Source organism: Panulirus ornatus, chromosome 12, assembly GCF_036320965.1.
Source record: "Panulirus ornatus isolate Po-2019 chromosome 12, ASM3632096v1, whole genome shotgun sequence".
Taxonomy (NCBI): domain Eukaryota; kingdom Metazoa; phylum Arthropoda; class Malacostraca; order Decapoda; family Palinuridae; genus Panulirus; species Panulirus ornatus.
Genome location: NC_092235.1, coordinates 24,829,996 through 24,850,797, shown reverse-complemented (window position 1 = coordinate 24,850,797; position 20,802 = coordinate 24,829,996). Strand labels below are relative to the sequence as shown.

The window sequence follows — 20,802 nt, the reverse complement described above, 5'->3', positions numbered from 1 at the left end:
CTTGCTAACGCCAAACACAATCCTAGAACACTCAGTGTCCTGAAGTACAGGCACAAGTCCATTGCCTCTCAACAAAGGGCAAGAGTAAACCGAAGTTAACCATACACAAAAGAACAGAACCAAAATAACTAACGTCTTCGTTTTACTGTCCCTCTCTCACTCCTCTATAACTTTTTCCTGTCACTACAACTCTCCTTTTTTTTTTCGGCACAACGCCTCCTCCTATTTCCCCTTCCTTACGCCTCCCCAAGGTATGTACCTCTCATCTCGACCAATCACGTGTCACCTTCAAGGCGGCAGGATTTAAAGAAAATCTATCATCAACATTTGTTGATGCATTAAGATAAAGATTCAATATAAACTCATACCATCTATATATATATATATACTTGTTACATTAACAAACTTGTTATCAGTGATGGCAGTTTTCGTATATATAAGTTATATTGACTACTCGTTGCACTTGGTAGATGACACTGATATTCTCGATTGATGAATTATCCCGTAGGAGCCATAAACCATCTTCATGGGTCTATAAGAAGAGAAAATCTGCATCCCAGCTAAACTATTTAATCAGTAGGTTTATCTATTATCTTGGTGTGACCACTTTGTCGCATCTCTTCTAGATCTACTTAATATCTTAAAATCAGAATTTAAGGCAAGATCTACATGATTGTATTGTAATATTAACCAATATTCTTTTTCATATTATCTGTAGCCGAAAATAGGGTGAAAAAAAACATATGAAACCACACACTTCCCAACATGAAATAATTTCATGTAATCTAGCGCCTGGTCTTGACCACCACAGCCCGGACGCGATAAATGGCATTAACAAAACAACACGTTATGGTCCATTTGCTGCACTCTATTTGCTTTTACCATAAAATGCTACGAATTTACTAAAATGAGAAACAAAATTGCGATACCATGGGAGGAAGTCACCTCAGACATCATCAATATTTATGTGTATGTTATCAGGATAATCTTTCAACAATTAAAGGCTATTTAGAAAAGAAAACTTACTATATGGTATTCAGAAAGTGTAGCAACTTACAATATTAAGGTTAACTAAACATGAAAAGCACGAAAATGTATTTTACAGCATCCAAGCCAGACCTCAGTCGACAATGGCCAACCTTAACTATGGTTTCCTTTTTAGTCTGAACCATCTTTTACCTTATCTTACGTTTTGAAGGAACAGTATATATGTACCCTGCAATGAATAGTGATTTAAGCTAATAATCTGCTTATTACCTGTAGTTCATAGGGAGATAAAAAAAAAATGAAATCTAATATTCTGCTTAGCAATCCCATTTAACAATTGAACACAGAATATGATGATGCAAAAAAAAAAAAAAAAAAAATCAGATTAAGCTAAATCCTGCCTAACCTAACCTTACCCCTGCAAACCTGTGCTTTTCCGGGCGACGGCAGGCCGGGTCTGGCTGCGTTCCATGATCTTCACTAAAATGGTCTTATATGGGTTTTTTGTTGTTAGTTTATGTTTATATCACTTATATTTATAAATATATATATATATATATATATATATATATATATATATATATATTTTATCCCTGGGGATAGGGGAGAAAGAATACTTCCCACATTCCCTGCGTGTCGTAGAAGGCGACTAAAAGGGAAGGGAGCGGGGGGCTGGAAATCTTCCCCTCTCATCCCCTCCCCCAAGGAAGGAACAGAGAAGGGGGCCGGGTGAAGATGTTTCCTCAGAGGCCCAGTCCTCTGTTCTTAACGCTACCTCGCTGAGGCGGGAAATGGCGAATAGTATGAAAGAATATATATATATATATATATATATATATATATATATATATATATATATATATATATATATATATATATATATATATATATATATTTTTGCTTTGTCGCTGTCTCCCGCGTTTGCGAGGTCGCGCACGGAAACAAACGAAAGAAATGGCCCCCACCCCCCCCATACACATGTATATACATACGTCCACACACGCAAATATACATACCTACACAGCTTTCCATGGTTTACCCCAGACGCTTCACATGCCCTGATTCAATCCACTGACAGCACGTCAACCCCGGTATACCACATCGCTCCAATTCACTCTATTCCTTGCCCTCCTTTCACCCTCCTGCATGTTCAGGCCCCGATCACACAAAATCTTTTTCACTCCATCTTTCCACCTCCAATTTGGTCTCCCACTTCTCCTCGTTCCCTCCACCTCCGACACATATATCCTCTTGGTCAATCTTTCCTCACTCATTCTCTCCATGTGCCCAAACCACTTCAAAACACCCTCTTCTGCTCTCTCAACCACGCTCTTTTTATTTCCACACATCTCTCTTACCCTTACGTTACTTACTCGATCAAACCACCTCACACCACACATTGTCCTCAAACATCTCATTTCCAGCACATCCATCCTCCTGCGCACAACTCTATCCATAGCCCACGCCTCGCAACCATACAACATTGTTGGAACCACTATTCCTTCAAACATACCCATTTTTGCTTTCCGAGATAATGTTCTCGACTTCCACACATTCTTCAAGGCTCCCAGGATTTTCGCCCCCTCCCCCACCCTATGATCCACTTCCGCTTCCATGGTTCCATCCGCTGCCAGATCCACTCCCAGATATCTAAAACACTTTACTTCCTCCAGTTTTTCTCCATTCAAACTTACCTCCCAATTGACTTGACCCTCACATAAAATATTTGGCTAAATCCATCTTTATTGGTATAAGAATATAAAATGTTCCTTCAAGAAGTAAGAAAAAGTAGATATTATTCAGACTGAGAAGGAAATCATAGTTAATGTTGGCTATTGTAGGCTGAGGTCTCGCTAGGCTGAGTTTGAATGGAAAACATCTTATACATTAAGTTAATTTTGTATCATTTTCATATGACAAATTGAACATATAAAGTTGCTACACTTTATGCAGGCGTTCAGTTGCTAAATGGGATTGCTAATCAGAACATTAAATTTCATAAAAAATACATTTGATCTTCCTATGAACCACAGGTAATGTGCAGAATGTTTGCTTAAAGTCACTATTGATTGCAGGATAGATACACAATGTTCCTTCAAACGTAAGAAAAAGTAAAAATGGTTCACACTAATAAGGAAACCATAGTTAAGGTTGGCCATTGTAGACTGAGGTCCGGCTTGGATGCTGTTAAGTACGTTTTCGTGTTTTTCATGTTAAGTTAACCTTAATGTTGTAAGTTGCTACACTTCCTGAATACCGTATAGTAAGTTTTCTATTCTAAATAACCTTTAATTGTTGAAAGATTATCCTGATAACATACACATAAATATTGATGATGTCTGAGGTGAATTCCTCCAATGGTATCGCAATTTTGTTTCTCATTTTAGTAAATTCGTAGCATTTTATGGTAAAAGCAAATAGAGTGCAGCAAATGGACCATAACGTGTTGTTTTGTTAATTCTATTTATCGCGTCCGGGCTGTGGTGGTCAAGACCAGGCGCTAGATTACATGAAATTATTTCATGTTGAGAAGTGTGTGGTTTCATGTGTTTTCTTCACCCTGTTTTCGCCTATAGATAATATGAAAAATGATATTGGTTAATATTAAAATGCAATCATGTAGATCTTTCCTTAAATTCTGATTTCAAGATATTAAGTAGATCAAGAAGAGATGCGACAATGCTACAGTGGTCACATCAAGATAATAGATAAATCTACTGATTAAGTAGCTTAATTGGGATGCAGAATCCCTCTTCTCATAGTCCCATGAAGATGGTTTATGGCTCCTACGGGATAATTCATCATTCGAGTATACCAGTATTATCTACCAAGTGGAACGAGTAGTCATTATAACACATATATACGAAAACTGTCATCACTGATAACAAGTTTGTTAATGTAACAAGTGTATATATAGATGGTATGAGTTTATTGAGTTTTTATCTTAATGTATCAACAAATGTTGATGGTAGAATTTCTTTAAATCCTGCCGCCCCGTCTCGCCACTCTAGTGCTAGGCTGAGGGTAGTTCATAAAGGCCGGGTGCTGTGGTGGCGGTCGGGAGTTCCTTGTGCCCGAGGTAGCGACATGAGCGAAGGTCGTGTTCATCTGCTGTCTTGCACGAGGACCTCCACCCTAATAAAGACGAAGGGCAAAATCAATTATGTGTTACGAGACGTATTGGTTATTCATGCTTTGTAACCTTAGACTATTTCTTAGTAGTGATCAGTATAATGGTATCCTTTACGACATTCCGTTAATAAATCGATCAAAGTCCCATTGAAAGTATGATAGTAGGGAAAACAATTATACTTGCCATCAATACAAAGAGGAAGTTAAAGGGTGTGGAACTGACACAGGGCCTATATTTGCCTTCACAGGGATTTGTTCAGCTGCATATTAAAAATAACGTGTGAGGCGGATGGATAGAAGATAATGTCATGCCAACAAAGATCTAGACTCCTAACAATGTTAACCCCTTTGAACACGATGGTACGACCTTCAGGCACGACTGGTATCATACCATAGTCGTACCGTAGTGCTCTTTAAGGTTTAAGGTAAAGTCCTTATGTTTTTTATGGCGTTCATCGTTCAATCTTTTTAACCATCACACTACAGTATATCTCATACTTCTGCAGAATTCCTCCGAGACTCTGTAAAGATGAACATCATCAAATAAACATTGCATTTATCAATGTTGTGATCCATAGATAAAGAATGTGACGCCAATAAAGCCAAATTCACATTCATGTCCTGAGTGTCTTCACAGATATGTTAATGGCTTAAACACTCCCCCTGTTAAGTCCTGAATAATCACATGCATGTGCTGACGCTCATTTTATGTTCCCTAAAAGGTGTTTATTACCCCAGCGATTTAAATATATCCCCAGTGACGAGGTGACTACTTTCAACTTGCGTGTTTCGCCAGTCTTACCCTCGTGGTCTTGGTAAAGTGTTGTGTGAGAGTTGGGATGAGGTACGATGCCTGGTCTTCTAGTCTGAGGTCTGACACATTCAGGGACGCCAGCCGCTTCTTCAGCTCCTTGCCCACCTGAAACATACAGTAGCATCATTGGTCCTCAAAATGTCCAACTATGATCTTATGTTAAGGTCACCTTCCTTAAAATAGTAAAAAAAAAAAAGTAATACAAAATATAGCAAGTGGACAGAGGGGTATAGACAAACACAATCAGGTGTCTTACACAGTGGCAGGGTTGAATCAAGAGGACTCTAGGGTGTCAGGGTCTAAATGTTCAGGGGAGGGAGAGGTGTGCACTGTAAGATCTGGTGTCATGTGGTATATGGGGAGGCAAAAAGCACTTCATCTGATGATATAGGGGGGATGACATGGCAAAGAGATGTGGTATTTGAACAGACGTGGTATATGAGGGCAACTTGCATTTTGAACTCACCTTGTCAGGTACCTCTTGGGGCTGTTCGTCCAGATGACGTTCAGCCAACATGAGCTCCGCGGGTGCCACATGCACCATCGACAGTGCTGAGGAAGGGTAAATAGCGGATCAAAGACCAGTGCTAACTCTACAATGTCATAATTCCACATCACACTTGTCATCAGGTGGGTAACAAGGGCGACCCTGTGAGTACGATGGTTCGATCCTAAAGCACTAGGGTATGATGGTCATGTCTATGACCTAACCCTTGTAAGTTAGTTCAAGGGCAAGGGAGTCGTACCTACTTACATGCACCACCATCCTACTCTCGTTCAACCAATTGGTGTTCATACCCATAAAGTTTGGCCCCCCCCCTTCTACCCATGAAGTGTGCCCCCCACCCCACCCATGAAGCTCGGCCCCTTCTATTACATATGGTGACCTTTCCCCTGCTGTGTATAGCCCCTAACCCAAATTTTATCTGGCTCTACCCCACTTGTGTGGGTCCTAACTCTAGCATGCTGTTTCTATCCCAGGTGTGTGGTTCCTCCCACGACCATGTATGGATTCCTGCCCCGGGTGTGTGTGTCTGTGTCTGTAACCAGGTGTGGGCTGACCGGAGCAGTGGGTGGCTGGGAAGATGGCCACCAAGGGAGTGATGGCTCCAGGTGCTGCCCTCACTCTAGCCAGCAATCCTTCGTCCCGCTCTGCCAGCTGCTCACACAGCGCCGCCACGTACTGTACATCAACATCAGGTAAAATAAAGAACACTTTAAAATAATATAGCAAACATTGTCTCTATCTGTCTATTCCATATAGCTTGTGAAGCCTAGAATATTCCAAACCATTTCTAAACTTCCGTCTTGTTACTCTGAAATGCCCTTCTATATCTCTCTTCCCTGAGCTCACCTGTTTGTTTTCCCAGATGTCGCTGAAGGAGAGGGAGGTGGCGCCGGTGGGGACGAGGTAGCAGGCCTGGCCGAAGAGCGCCGTGGCCACACTGGAACACGTGACCCGCTTCACCACCTCCAGGTCTACGATGAACACAGAGGTTCCTGTGGTAGAGAGTCAGCCCAGAGGGGGAGAATCAGCGATACTCTATAAAGGTTTGGAAACCTCTCAAGTTCAACACATTCCTATTCGAATACATACGGACGCACCCTCTGTAGGAACAACATAAAGACGCGCAACCTTTGTAGGAACTAACTTGTTAGGCATACTAAATGGATCATGGGATTTAAAACCCTTTGAGCACGAAGGCATATAACCCTCAGGCATGATGGAACGGCCTTTGACCTTACCCTTAAGTATCAGGTCAAAGGCCATGCCGTCATACCCAAGGGTCCTACCGTCGTATTCAAGGCTCTGGCCAGCTTGTTCAAGCAGCAGAGTGGAGAGTTAAGTACCTTGTGTGGTGGAGACGGTGCGATAGATGTTATTGTTGATGGTGAGGCGGGAGGCCACGGTGCTGGGCAGACACGCTGGGTTGACCATGATCTCTTGCATATCCACTAGCACTGCAACCCGACCGATAGAAAGTGTGCAACCATGCGAAACAATAGTTGCAGTGGACATGCAAAACAAACTAAGTTGAAAAGCTGCAAATATGACAAATAGAACACATATTCATCAGCACTAGAGGGTGAAACGAAAAATGTTGGGCAGCCATGGGATGTGACCGAAACGTAAAATGAATAAACGGATTGTAGTAAGACAATGTATAGATGATATGACCTGAGGCAATACTCATAACCATACTGTTATATATTGTGGCGAGCATGTAAACATGAAGATTTAGAGGCTGTTTTGTCTTGAGGAAATAATCCCTAAAACAAGAGAACCTTTCGAGTATCGTTCCAGCTGATGGAGATTCTGGACGGTCATATTACCCTACGTTATCCCAACGGTGTATGCAGATATATCCCTGTGTACCTAACGGCTCATGTCTGGATACTTATAATTATCAGCCCCCAGGCCGTCAGTTGCGATGGTCGAGACTGAGGGGAAAACTGAAGAGGACTTGCATGTGAGTGGGTCTTGCTGGTCGAGACTTGAGGGGAAAATGAGGAGGACTTACATGTGAGTGGGTCTTGCTGGTCGAGATTGAGGGGAAAATGAGGAGGACTTGCATGTGAGTGGGTCTTACTGGTCGAGACTTGAGGGGAAAATGAAAAGGACTTACATGTGAGTGGGTCTTAGCTGGTCGAGACTTGAGGGGAAAATGAAAAGGACTCTCATGTGAGTGGGTCTTGCTGGTCGAAACTGAGGGGAAAATGAGGACTTACATGTGAGGGGATCCTGGTGGTCTTCGCAAATGGCGGCAGGAATAATTAGTTGAATGTGAGGCTCCTTGCCTTTCGTCTCGCCCAGCCATGACTGTAGAAACACGGAAAACTGATGGTTGCAAGATACCACGGTAGAAGTCCTATGGCCTAAGATTTACAGTCCCACGTCCCCATGCGTCACGCACCCAGAGCCATCATTTATTCCTTCAACATGAACGATGTGGCCCTTCAGAAGAGCCTTAAGGGTTGGGTCTAATGCCAAGCCACCATACTAAAGCATTATACAGTCGTGCTCAAAGTTACAACCTTTAAGTTTTTAAAACAGTTCCGTGACGAAGACTAATGGTCAAGAGGAGGGGCCCCTTGGGTGTAAAAAAAAAAAAAAAATACTCTCCCCCCATGGTACAAAGACGTAATTACATTAAAAAAAAAACCATGCACCCTTACACACGAGGTCCAACATATGCTCACACACACTAAGTGAAGGCTTTTGTTTACCTTAAAAAGTGCAGTGAAGGTGTAAGGATCTGGCGAGTAGGATGCGGCGGTGACCCAGACTCCCCCAGCAGCGTCGCCTGCGGGGACGTTCTCTTGCAGAAGCGCCCCATGCAAAATGTTCTCCACGCCAGCCACCTACACAAACAAACAACACTTAAGAGGAAGGTTTCCACTGGCGAGAGTTACAGGGGTTACAAGGGGAATAATACGCCAGGGTGACACCTTGAAGACAAGGGTCCAGACCCCTCTCGTATGAATATCAGTGCTTGCCATATGCGTTATTTCCCCCGTTGGCTTTGTACAGTACTTACGTGCACGGCTCTCAAGCAGCGGGCATGGGAGTGGTTCAGGAGCAACGTGAAGGCCTCTGTCAGCACGTGCACCGGTCCCCACGTGATCACCACCACCTGGAAATGTACCAGGTGCTCAGTACATGACACGGTCTCGTAGATGCTCTAAATACCCTTTAACACAACGGTACGACCCAGGCCTGAGCACGACAGTACGACCCTTTTGGCAGGCCTGGTCCCTTACATGACCTGCGCTCAAGGTACAGGTTAAATGTCATCATACCCATGGGTCGTACCGTATACATATAATAATTTGAACGTCTTTTATTAGTTTCCATTACTTTGGTGCATTAGTTAGTTCGTCTCCCTTGACAATGAACTCGGTAAACGGCCGTACAAACTAGAGCAAGTAAAGTGGATGTCTGGAACAGATACTAAAAGTATACAGGGGGCAGATGGTGTGAAGGAAAGGCGTGAGAATGGAGTGCTTTAGTCAGGTGAAGAATAGGTGTAAAATGTAAGTACAGGTAACCACTAACCTGCAGAGGATGTGTGGCGGCCAGGGAGAAGGCAGCAGCCTCAGCTACCACTGTATCCAGAGCCTCACTCACCTCCACACTCACTTCTGTCCCTCTTTAAAAGACAAGAGTTATGTAGTCAGCATCACAAAATTTCTGTTAACAGTTACCTTAAAATCATAACTTTTGGTGACTCCTAACGATGCATGACCTATAATGATAAGGTTACAAACGAAAGCTTCTCATGGACTTCATTTGCTTTTCATTCATGTTTAGCATGTTAAGTGACACTGGAACGTAAGGTATATATATTTAACTGCTTAAAGTTAAAACATCCACAGAAACAGGGTAAATAATTTTGTTTCTCCTAAATGCTTAACACTTGACTCTTAAAGCTTCTTAAAAGTTATCTATTCTTACTCTTATCTTTTTATGCTTAGCATTTGTGCACTGAAGCATTTAGCTCTAAAAATCGAGTCAAATTCAATATCGTAAAATAACAATGAACCACATTTTTTGGCTAAATGTCACATGATTAACGTGAAATCTGCCTTTATGTGAAATGAAATCCTCTCGTCAACAGAATCTTAGTGTCAGGCATTGTGATGCAAAATACAAGAGACCTCACCGTTGAACTGGTGTGAGGCCATCCACCATACTGTTGAGGGAAGACAAGATGCCAGGCAAATTGTTCCTCACGGGCGAGAGGCGCAAAATGCGTGTGAAGGGCGGTCCGAGCACCCCAACACCTAAACCAGGTAACCTGATCCCTCCAACCACACTTGCAGCCACCACCACTGTACTCTCCAAGGCCTAGTCATGACGACCAGGTACGAAGAAAAAAAAAAAAAAGAGGAGGAATTTCAGTTTAGTTACAGTGTGAAATACCGTTGAACAGTTCGTGTGAGTTCTCCCTGCCTGCTTGTGATATGCTTGCATTTAAATGATTTAAATTAACGATATCAAACATTCCTCCTATCAGGAAATTTGTGAAGCTGAAAACGATTCTTTATGTGCTCATCCCATTGTATAGAGGGGGGGGGGGGAACTTCTGCTTTAAATGAAATTAATATTTTAACACCAGTGATTAAAATGCGAAGTGTGTTACTTGAAGAGTAAAGTAAGACTGACGAAATATGATGTTCCATTAACTTGCACAATTATATTAGTATAAAAATTTACTGCCACTTAATCAGAGCAAAAGGTATGACGTTATTCTTTTCAATATACTCTTCAGTTTTTATATCACAATTCAAGAGTACAAGTGACTAGGTTTTCATTACGTTGCCTAGCACACTCATTGCCAACAAATTTATCAATATTCATTCATTAGATGGTTTACAGAGATGTTTTTCACTCTTCAAAACAGCCAAACTATGCCGTTCTGTATATACTAAAGCTTTTCTGGATATCAGCTAAAAGAATCATTTCATAAAATACAAGAAAATGTCAAATTTTCCATGACTAGCCACAAAAAGAGCCCCAATGTCTGCTTCGCATGCAACTCAGCTGTAGAAAAATCAAGAATAACGTTACTTCATTATCTTTATAAGTTCCTGAGCCATTTTGAGATGTATCTAAAACCAGAACACGAGGGAGACCAGAGAGGTTTTGGTAGGCTACATTGCTTTTATTCTGCGTCATGCTTAATGGTTCTTAAGGTGTATATAGGAATTGTGTGTCCTTCCTTAGTCACTCATGATGAGGTAACACACACACACACACACACACACACACACACACACACACACACATATATATATATATATATATATATATATATATATATATATATATATATATATATATATATATATATATATATATATATCTCCTGAAACACTGGCTGAATATGCTTCATAAAGCCATAAGCTGTTGCATCAGAATCCACGATACTAAGAAAAAAATCTAGTATATTAAACAAGTTCCTTCAGCTAACTTTCACACAAGGATAAGCCTGCCTGTGTTGGTTGCTCTGCCTTGGTACTTCATTTAAACTATTTGATTCCTCTGAGATATTGATTGTTACAGAATTGAAGATACACAAGTAAATTTAGATTGAAAACTTACAGAGCTAAACCTAAATGGTTCGGAGATCGAAAATTTAGCATCATGTGTGGAGAGCAATAACTTATTTTGTCACGATTTATCTTACCCTGTGAATAATGTCCAGGTCGTATTTCTTTTTCTCGTCTACATAATCCAATAATATATACAGTATTGACTGAGATGAAAATGGTTGACGTGATGCCATATCTTTATCGAATATGTATGATTCAACTAAACGCTGTGCGCCTACTCCCAGCTGACTGGAGATACGAACGTATATATATTGGACAATCTCATGTTTACCAAATGGCATATATATATATATATATATATATATATATATATATATATATATATATATATATATATATATATATACCTATGAGTACCCTAATTGTCATAAGACGAAGGTGCACCTACAAGTTTTTCCATTTCCTGTTAAGTTACCTGATATATTCAGTCTTCTATTGAGTTCAAAAATTTGTGCAGAATAATGAGACCACACTTAGTTTACTTATTGGAATAATTAGCCTATTACAACATGTAGCTGATATGGAATAGAGCAGATCAGGCAGGTTTTATAGGTTTTATAAATATTGCCATATTGCTTATGCTGTAATATCACTGGTGAAATTATCGGGTGACAGATTCAATAGACAGGTCTTCTTTTCTATCATAATTCTTATTACTTGGTTTCAGAAAAACGTCGGTTTACACAAACATTTAAAATATATGGTATAAAAAAGTATTTAACACAATCGGAGGGAGGATATCAAGTATTCCCATGTAACGAATTGTCTCTCTCTATTTTGGTCGCTGAGAATTTTGTGCGTTCATTTCCGACAGAGAAGGTTGGCTGTACATGTTCGCACATGGTTCCGGTGATCGCTGGATCTCGCCTTTAACGCGGCATGTAAATGTTATCGTTTGTAACTGTTACCATTTGATTAATTTGAGCAGGATGGAGGCCTACTTCAGTTTAATGTCGATAAGAGACGACAAGATTATCAACAAGAACTGTGAACTGATAGATGATGCTGTGCAAAATCATGAAATGTTTCACATAGACGTAAGTGATTTGCCCCTTAGGTATGGTGTTAACCCAAACTTTTAAGAGGCTGTTTTTTTTTTGTCATATAGCCCTTTAATTCCTTGATATATCTTACAGAGATATATTATCATATACCCTTTTAAGTATAGATTGACTTGAAATACACGAGAATTCCTGAAGGGTCGTAATACATGTGTTACTTTGCTGCACTTATGTTCTCTTAATGTATTTATACAGCTTTTTACAGCCCCCATTGCTGTAACTACATTTCTTTGGTATTGATTAACATTTTTTTCCTCTACCCTATAGTGATACTTTTGTGGCTCGACAAAATCTAGAAATATGACAAAGTTTGTTGAAATAGCTGAAAAGTACCATAAGAACACGGTGTATGCCATCTAAATTGCCAAAATTGTGTTTGAGTGAACAGGGAGAACAATGTTTGACAAAAAGATTTTGATAATTTACCAGTTGATTGGCACTTGTTCCAAGACTGATCTGTGTTCTTCTGTAACGAAGTTATTGCTACTGGAAAGAGTGATTTAAGAGTATGTGATTTCCCGTATTCACTCCTAAAACTGATATTGTAATTGACTTGTTATTGATATGATTATGAGGAAGAGCTGAAATGTGCGAGTGATATAAGAACTAATGTATAATGCCACAAAACATTTTAGAGCTACTGATGACTTGTGGGGTCTGTTATTGGTGAAATTCCATTGTTGTCACAGCATGTATTCCACTTAGCAGCTCCTTGATCATTTGGTTCAGAAGGTAAACGAGTTTAGATTTTTTCTAAGAGATAAAGGAGTCTGACCCTGTGTGGAATGGATCTCATATGCTTTATCTTAATCCATAGAACTTTACAAACGTCTGAACTCAACCTACATATTTTCAAAAAATTGATGCATGGTGGCATTCTGCAAAATGCATCAGGAGTATAAGAACCCGCACATTTTAAGAGCTGCATGCAAGTTTTCTTGTATTACCACTTCATTTGGTGTGTTTTTTGACATACAAATAAACCAGTTGAAGCTACATGGTGAATATGTATTTAATGTCATCCATTCGTAGGATGGTTTCTTTTATAATGACATTAGAAAATGATGCCATAGGCTTCCTTTCTGTTAATTTTTTTTTGTAGACGTTTGATGAATAATAGAAAGAGTAATTTTACACTACAACTTCCCTATTTGGAAGCCCTGCCCACTTTGTCATAGCTTAGAATTATTTGAGTAGAAGGTACTACAATTAAAAGTGCACACTATATGAACAATACAGAGTTTAAGGAATTCAAATGTCAACTAGAACACATGCCTCCGTCTATGGATAAATTACCAATTCAGCCCAATAAAAGATATTTCTTTTGCTTTATATTTTTTCAAAGTGGTCTCCCCAACATGGAAATATATCTTGCTTAGCATACTATTTCCCTTATGAATGAAAGAACAACAAATAATTGAGTAATCAAAGAACAGGTTAAGTAAACCAAAACTTAAACAGGGAGAAATATAACTTTGATGGGAGAGCATTGGTAAGCCAGTAATAAGCACTAAAACCACTAGAGTTGACCTGTCTCCCAGGCAGTGGCATACTTGAATGTAATCAAATCTACCCCAGCCCAACCCAGCCTAATGTAGTACAAATGTTCAAAGTTGCCCTTCCCAGGGGATGAAGATATTGAGGTAGAAAATGCTTTAAGGCTATTTGGAGCATGCATGACAGAATATAAGGCTATTTGGAGCATGCATGACAGAATATAGGAACTACAGACAGGGGTTGAAATTACTGTTTCTGCCTGGGTTGCACATGAAATACAACATAATTTACTCACTAAAAAACTAGGAAGATATGGTCCCCAGTATACACAAAAAAATTATCCTTGTTGAAATGATAAGTAAGGGAGACTTTAAAATACAGAATAATAACATGACTAAAATGAAAAGTAGATATGCAAAAAAATGAAATATATTTAAGTGAATACAGTGCAGATGTTCAGGGCCAGAAATTCTTGACTTATCACTTGCATGTATAAGAAACATGAACAGTTATTTATTTAGTGCACCTGACTAGCATTTTTTTAGAGGGTATTTAGACCTGTGGCTGTTGCCTGAAACAGCCAAACTAATCAGAGTAGCAACAGTACAGCTTGCACAATTAATGCCATGGGTGCTTATGTTTACCTGATCCATTATATGTAAATGGCATTCAAATTAATGTTAACATAGGCATCGTTAGATATACAGATAATTATTTGTATTTTCTTTGCTTTCTGTCTTTATTACATATTTCAGAAATTGATATTTTGTATGTCATTGATTTTAAGATGGTCCTTTTTCTTTTTTTCAGTTTGCGTTTGTATTAGATTCTTATGTGAAGAAAGTCAATAACTTATTGAGTGTTGGTAGGACAAGGTAAGTTCTGAGACATAAGTAAGTTTGTTCTTGAAATGAGTATGCCAGGAATTAAATTTTGAACTGAGTACTTCCAAAAATGTTGGGATAACCACAAAAAATCATTAATAACACCACAGTTAATCAAGATTGAACTTTATATGTGATGTTAGGATTTGTGAAACCATGTCTTTAAGCTTTCTGTGATTGTCATACAACTTGATGCACATCATAATGCTCTCTGTAATCTTTATTTCTTCACTCTATTGTTGTAGAAATATTGTCTTCCTGCTGACTTGATAAAACTCATGCTTTCGTTCCACACAAGCCTTCACTCATTTTTCAAAATCCTGAATGGCATTATCCATAGTCTACTTCCATTAAGCTTTCAGTTTTGGTTTGTCTGTCATGTAAAATATCACTTTTAAAGTTAGTAGCCATAGATGCAAAAAGAGAAAACATATTTATACTTCTTCTCCATGTTTTTCAGAGACCAAGGTTTGCAAATTTTATTGGCTTTGGTGCCTCAGTGCCCACAGAAAGTAATGGCTGTTCAAGGAGAGAAATGGTTCCAGTATTGTAGTAAGGTTAGTGGCTTACAGTGTAAATGATTAATACATGCCAATCATAAGTACAGGGATCTGATGAGTTTTGTGTGAAGTTTTCAGGTTGAGGACACATGACTTTTTTTCATACTTGTCTGCCATTTCCCTTGTTTGGGAGGTTGTGCTAGGAATGGACAAAGAAAGGCTGTATTAATTCACATCCATTCGGTAGATATCTAAAGGTCAATTGTTCCTGAGATATGGTATTACTGACCTTTGGGAGGTGGAAGAGGTTTATCCGCATACAGCAGCTATGGTAACTTCCATTTAGTTCTACCTTGGATTAGTAGTGTCTTACAGTTACCCCACCTAACTTTCATCTTAAGTAATGTGTTTTCACAAAAAGCATTATGGATGAGGCAGTTAGTGATATGTTGGAGCAAACCTTTCTGTATTCTTGATTATTCACCGTAGCATGTGACCTTTATGACTGTGGTTATTGTATACATAATCATCCAAAGACTGTGCTTGGGTAAAGAGATTCAACAGTGTTTCCTGCTGGTATTTATTTATATTATTTTATTCATCTTAGAATATCCAAGAATATATTTTTTTCATTAATGAAAAGGTTTTCAGTAAAATTTTGTGATGTATCTTTACATATTAAACTTAATATGGTATATTTTGTACTTAAATATATATTTTATATTATTATTTTATTATACTTTGTCGCTGTCTCCCGCGTTTGCGAGGTAGCGCAAGGAAACAGACGAAAGAAATGGCCCCCCCCCATACACATGTATATACATACGTCCACACACGCAAATATACATACCTACACAGCTTTCCATGGTTTACCCCAGACGCTTCACATGCCTTGATTCAGTCCACTGACAGCACGTCAACCCCGGTATACCACATCGCTCCAATTCACTCTATTCCTTGCCCTCCTTTCACCCTCCTGCATGTTCAGGCCCCGATCACACAAAATCTTTTTCACTCCATCTTTCCACCTCCAATTTGGTCTCCCTCTTCTCCTCGTTCCCTCCACCTGCGACACATATATCCTCTTGGTCAATCTTTCCTCACTCATTCTCTCCATGTGCCCAAACCACTTCAAAACACCCTCTTCTGCTCTCTCAACCATGCTCTTTTTATTTCCACACATCTCTCTTACCCGTACGTTACTCACTCAATCAAACCACCTCACACCACACATTGTCCTCAAACATCTCATTTCCAGCACATCCATCCTCCTGCGGACAACTCTATCCATAGCCCACGCCTCGCAATCATACAACATTGTTGGAACCACTATTCCTTCAAACATACCCATTTTTGCTTTCCGAGATAATGTTCTCGACTTCCACACATTCTTCAAGGCCCCCAGAATTTTCGCCCCCTCCCCCACCCTATGATCCACTTCCGCTTCCATGGTTCCATCCGCTGCCAGATCCACTCCCAGATATCTAAAACACTTCACTTCCTCCAGTTTTTCTCCATTCAAACTCACCTCCCAATTGACTTGACCCTCAACCCTACTGTACCTAATAACCTTGCTCTTATTCACATTTACTCTTAACTTTCTTCTTCCACACACTTTACCAAACTCAGTCACCAGCTTCTGCAGTTTCTCACATGAATCAACCACCAGCGCTGTATCATCAGCGAACAACAACTGACTCACTTCCCAAGCTCTCTCATCCCCAACAGACTTCATACTTGCCCCTCTTTCCAAAACTCTTGCACTCTTGCATTTACCTCCCTAACAACCCCATCCATAAACAAATTAAACAACCATGGAGACATCACACACCCCTGCCGCAAACCTACATTCACTGAGAACCAATCACTTTCCTCCCTTCCTACTCGTACACATGCCTTACATCCTCGATAAAAACTTTTCACTGCTTCTAACAACTCTCCTCCCACACCATATATATATATATATATATATATATATATATATGAGTTTGGTAAAGTGTGTGAAAGAAGAAAGTTAAGAGTGAATGTGAATAAGAGCAAGGTTATTAGGTACAGTAGGGTTGAGGGTCAAGTCAATTGGGAGGTGAGTTTGAATGGAGAAAAACTGGAGGAAGTGAAGTGTTTTAGATATCTGGGAGTGGATCTGGCAGCGGATGGGACCATGGAAGCGGAAGTGGATCATAGGGTGGGGGAGGGGGCGAAAATTCTGGGAGCCGTGAAGAATGTGTGGAAGTCGAGAACATTATCTTGGAAAGCAAAAATGGGTATGTTTGAAGGAATAGTGGTTCCAACAATGTTTGTATGGTTGCGAGGCGTGGGCTATGGATAGAGTTGTGCGCAGGAGGATGGATGTGGTGGAAATGAGATGTTTGAGGACAATGTGTGATGTGAGGTGGTTTGATCGAGTAAGTAACGTAAGGGTAAGAGAGATGTGTGGAAATAAAAAGAGCGTGGTTGAGAGAGCAGAAGAGGGTGTTTTGAAATGGTTTGGGCACATGGAGAGAATGAGTGAGGAAAGATTGACCAAGAGGATATATGTGTCGGAGGTGGAGGGAACGAGGAGAAGAGGGAGACCAAATTGGAGGTGGAAAGATGGAGTGAAAAAGATTTTGTGTGATCGGGGCCTGAACATGCAGGAGGGTGAAAGGAGGGCAAAGAATAGAGTGAATTGGAGCGATGTGGTATACCGGGGTTGACGTGCTGTCAGTGGATTGAATCAAGGCATGTGTATGGGGGTGGGTTGGGCCATTTCTTTCGTCTGTTTTCTTGCGCTACCTCGCAAATGCGGGAGACAGCGACAAAGCAAAAAAAAAAAAAATATATGTATATATATATATATAAGTACAGAGGTTTAAGTTTGTTGAGTACTCCTGGTAAATTTTATGGGAGGGTATTGATTGAGAGGGTGAAGGCATGTACAGAGCATCAGATTGGGGAAGAGCAGTGTGGTTTCAGAAGTGGTAGAGGATGTGTGGATCAGGTGTTTGCTTTGAAGAATGTATGTGAGAAATACTTAGAAAAGCAAATGGATTTGTATGTAGCATTTATGGATCTGGAGAAGGCATATGATAGAGTAGGCATATGATAGAGTTGATAGAGATGCTCTGTGGAAGGTATTAAGAATATATGGTGTGGGAGGCAAGTTGTTAGAAGCAGTGAAAAATTTTTATCAAGGATGTAAGACATGTGTACATGTAGGAAGAAAGGAAAGTGATTGGTTCTCAATGAATGTAGGTTTGTGGCAGGGGTGTGTGATGCCTCCATGGTTGTTTAATTTGTTTATGAATGGGGTTGTTAGGGAGGTGAATGCAAGAGTTTTGGAAAGAGGGGCAAGTATGAAGTCTGTTGTGGATGAGAGAGCTTGGGAAGTGAGTCAGTTGTTGTTCGCTGATGATACAGCGCTGGTGGCTGATTCATGTGAGAAAGTGCAGAAGCTGGTGACTGAGTTTGGTAAAGTGTGTGAAAGAAGAAAGTTAAGGGAATAAGAGCAAGGTTATTAGGTTCAGTAGGGTTGAGGGTTAAGTCAATTGGGAGGTAAGTTTGAATGGAGAAAAACTGGAGGAAGTAAAGTGTTTTAGATATCTGGGAGTGGATCTGGCAGCGGATGGAACCATGGAAGCGGAAGTGAATCATAGGGTGGGGGAGGGGGCGAAAGTCCTGGGAGCGTTGAAGAATGTGTGGAAGACGAGAACATTACCTCGGAAAGCAAAAATGGGTATGTTTGAAGGAATAGTGGTTTTAACAATGTTGTATGGTCGCGAGGTATGGGCTATGGATAGAGTTGTGTGCAGGAGGATGAATGTGCTGGAAATGAGATGTTTGAGGACAATATATGGTGTGAGGTGGTTTGATCGAGTAAGTAATGTAAGAGTAAGAGAGATGTGTGGAAACAAAAAGAGTGTGGTTAAGAGAGCAGAAGAGGGTGTTTTGAAATGGTTTGGTCACATGGAGAGAATGAGTGAGGAAAGATTGACCAAGAGGATATATGTGTCCGAGGTGGAGGGAATGAGGAGAAGTGGGAGACCAAATTGGAGGTGAAAAGATGGAGTGAAAAAGATTTTGAGTGATCAGGGCCTGAACATGCAGGAGGGTGAAAGCCGTACAAGGAATAGAGTGAATTGGATCGATGTTGTATACCGGGGTTGACGTGCTGTCAATGGATTGAACCAGGGCATGTGAAGCGTCTGGGGTAAACCATGGAAAGTTCTGTGGGGCCTGGATGTGGAAAGGGAGCTGTGGTTTCGGTGCATTATTACATGACAGCTAGAGACTGAGTGTGAACGAATTGGGCCTTTGTTGTCTTTTCCTAGCACTACCTTGGACACATAAGGGGGGAGGGGGTTGTTATTCCATGTGTGGTGAGGTGGCGATGGGAATAGATATAGGCAGACAGTATGAATTATGTACATGTGTATATATGTATATGTCTGGGTGTGTGTATATATATATGTGTACGTTGAGATGTATAGGTATGTATATTTGCGCGTGTGGACTTGTATGTATATACACGTGTATGTGGGTGGGTTGGGCCATTCTTTCGTCTGTTTCCTTGCGCTACCTCGCTAACGCGGGAGACAGCGACAAAGCAAAATAAAATAAAAATATAAATTGTGTGAATGGTTTAAGAGACAACCAATTAGGGATCCCATCAAGCTAGAATCTATTTGAACTTTGGATAATTGATGCACATTGAATATTCTAATGTTTGGCCAGTGCTTGTTATCGCTTTGAGTTATGTTCATAAGCCAGAAAGATTATGAGCATTACGATAAGTGTCACTGCTGATATGTGTTTTTAAACCTCTAGTAGTAGTGTGATGAGCAGTAAAGTGAAGTTTTCCTTTTTTATTAGTTTTTATTTTTGAACATGAGTCAGTTGAGCTGGTAGAGGTTTTCAGTGTTCTTTGGCTTGAGATTGTAGATACTTTAACCTGAGCTGTTTTTAATCCATTACATTAATTAGCACTATGTTAATGCTTCTTATAAAATTTGTAATATTTGCATAATAACTGAATAGAAGCTTTCCATTTTTTCTCAGATTTTTTAACTACATAAAGTTTGTGATACTTGCAGACTGTGAACTCAGTGTGTGGGGCAGCGTCCAAGGTCATTGCCTGTCAGATCATCATGATCATCCTCAAGGATTTGCCATACATTCCTGATCTGCAGACGTGTATTTTATCCAAACATCCAAATCGTCTTGTTGTGTCTCTGGCCGCTGCTGATTATCATGTATGAATTATGTATTCTTTTTAGTTGTTAGTTTTACCAGATTGTTCTGTAATGTTATTTTTAGACTTATGAGAATGCCCATTTTATTATTGATTTTGTAATGACACTTCAGTTACTGAAAGACATAGTGATGTCATTAGTATGGACTGTATGATTGCATTATATCACAAGCATTAACCCTTTCATTGTGCAGTTGATATTTTTAGCCAACTCACATGCACAGAAAATAGCCTTTTTCATTTATTTGAAGTTGCACAATATATATAAACATGTTTGAAGAATTAAGACAACCATTAATACCTCATAATTGAAATATTATTTGCCAGAGTAGCAAAGACTTATTTATGTTACAGAAATGGTGTCTAGACTTTTTTATCTTAACATAAAGCTGAGAGGAAAAAAACAGTAATTACTAGATTGGTCATTCCTGAGTTAGGTGGAATGGATATAGTAGGGATGTGGCATTGGGTGCTTGAGTGGAAGTAGATACCATAAATTTGGTGGGTTTGTTTAAAAGGTGCAGAGCTGCTTACTGTGGTTATTAGTGGGATATTGAAGCCACCAGGCAGCTCTAGTGAC

General features: G+C 39.9%; 2 protein-coding genes across 2 annotated transcripts in view; one reads left to right on the top strand and one right to left on the bottom strand.

The window, feature by feature from the left end:
• Nucleotides 1-3,911: 3,911 nt before the first annotated feature.
• LOC139751727 (uncharacterized) lies at nt 3,912-11,268 on the bottom strand. The gene is made up of 12 exons (XM_071667283.1): nt 11,125-11,268; nt 9,598-9,782; nt 8,991-9,084; nt 8,473-8,568; nt 8,162-8,296; nt 7,664-7,754; nt 6,785-6,895; nt 6,288-6,433; nt 5,996-6,116; nt 5,400-5,485; nt 4,922-5,038; nt 3,912-4,122 (listed from the first exon to the last, which is right to left on the bottom strand). The coding sequence occupies exons 1-12, from the start codon at nt 11,221-11,223 to the stop codon at nt 3,967-3,969; spliced, it is 1,437 nt and encodes a 478-aa protein (XP_071523384.1). The 5' UTR covers nt 11,224-11,268; the 3' UTR covers nt 3,912-3,966.
• A 613-nt stretch (nt 11,269-11,881) lies between these two features.
• The window catches only part of LOC139751883 (uncharacterized), a 43,795-nt gene continuing 34,874 nt past the window's right edge, over nt 11,882-20,802 (top strand). Inside the window, exons 1-4 of the mRNA XM_071667541.1 lie at nt 11,882-12,087; nt 14,419-14,483; nt 14,953-15,049; nt 20,065-20,223. Coding sequence (XP_071523642.1) covers nt 11,980-12,087; nt 14,419-14,483; nt 14,953-15,049; nt 20,065-20,223 — 429 coding nt within the window. The 5' untranslated portion in view covers nt 11,882-11,979. The remainder of the gene's footprint in view (nt 12,088-14,418; nt 14,484-14,952; nt 15,050-20,064; nt 20,224-20,802) is intronic.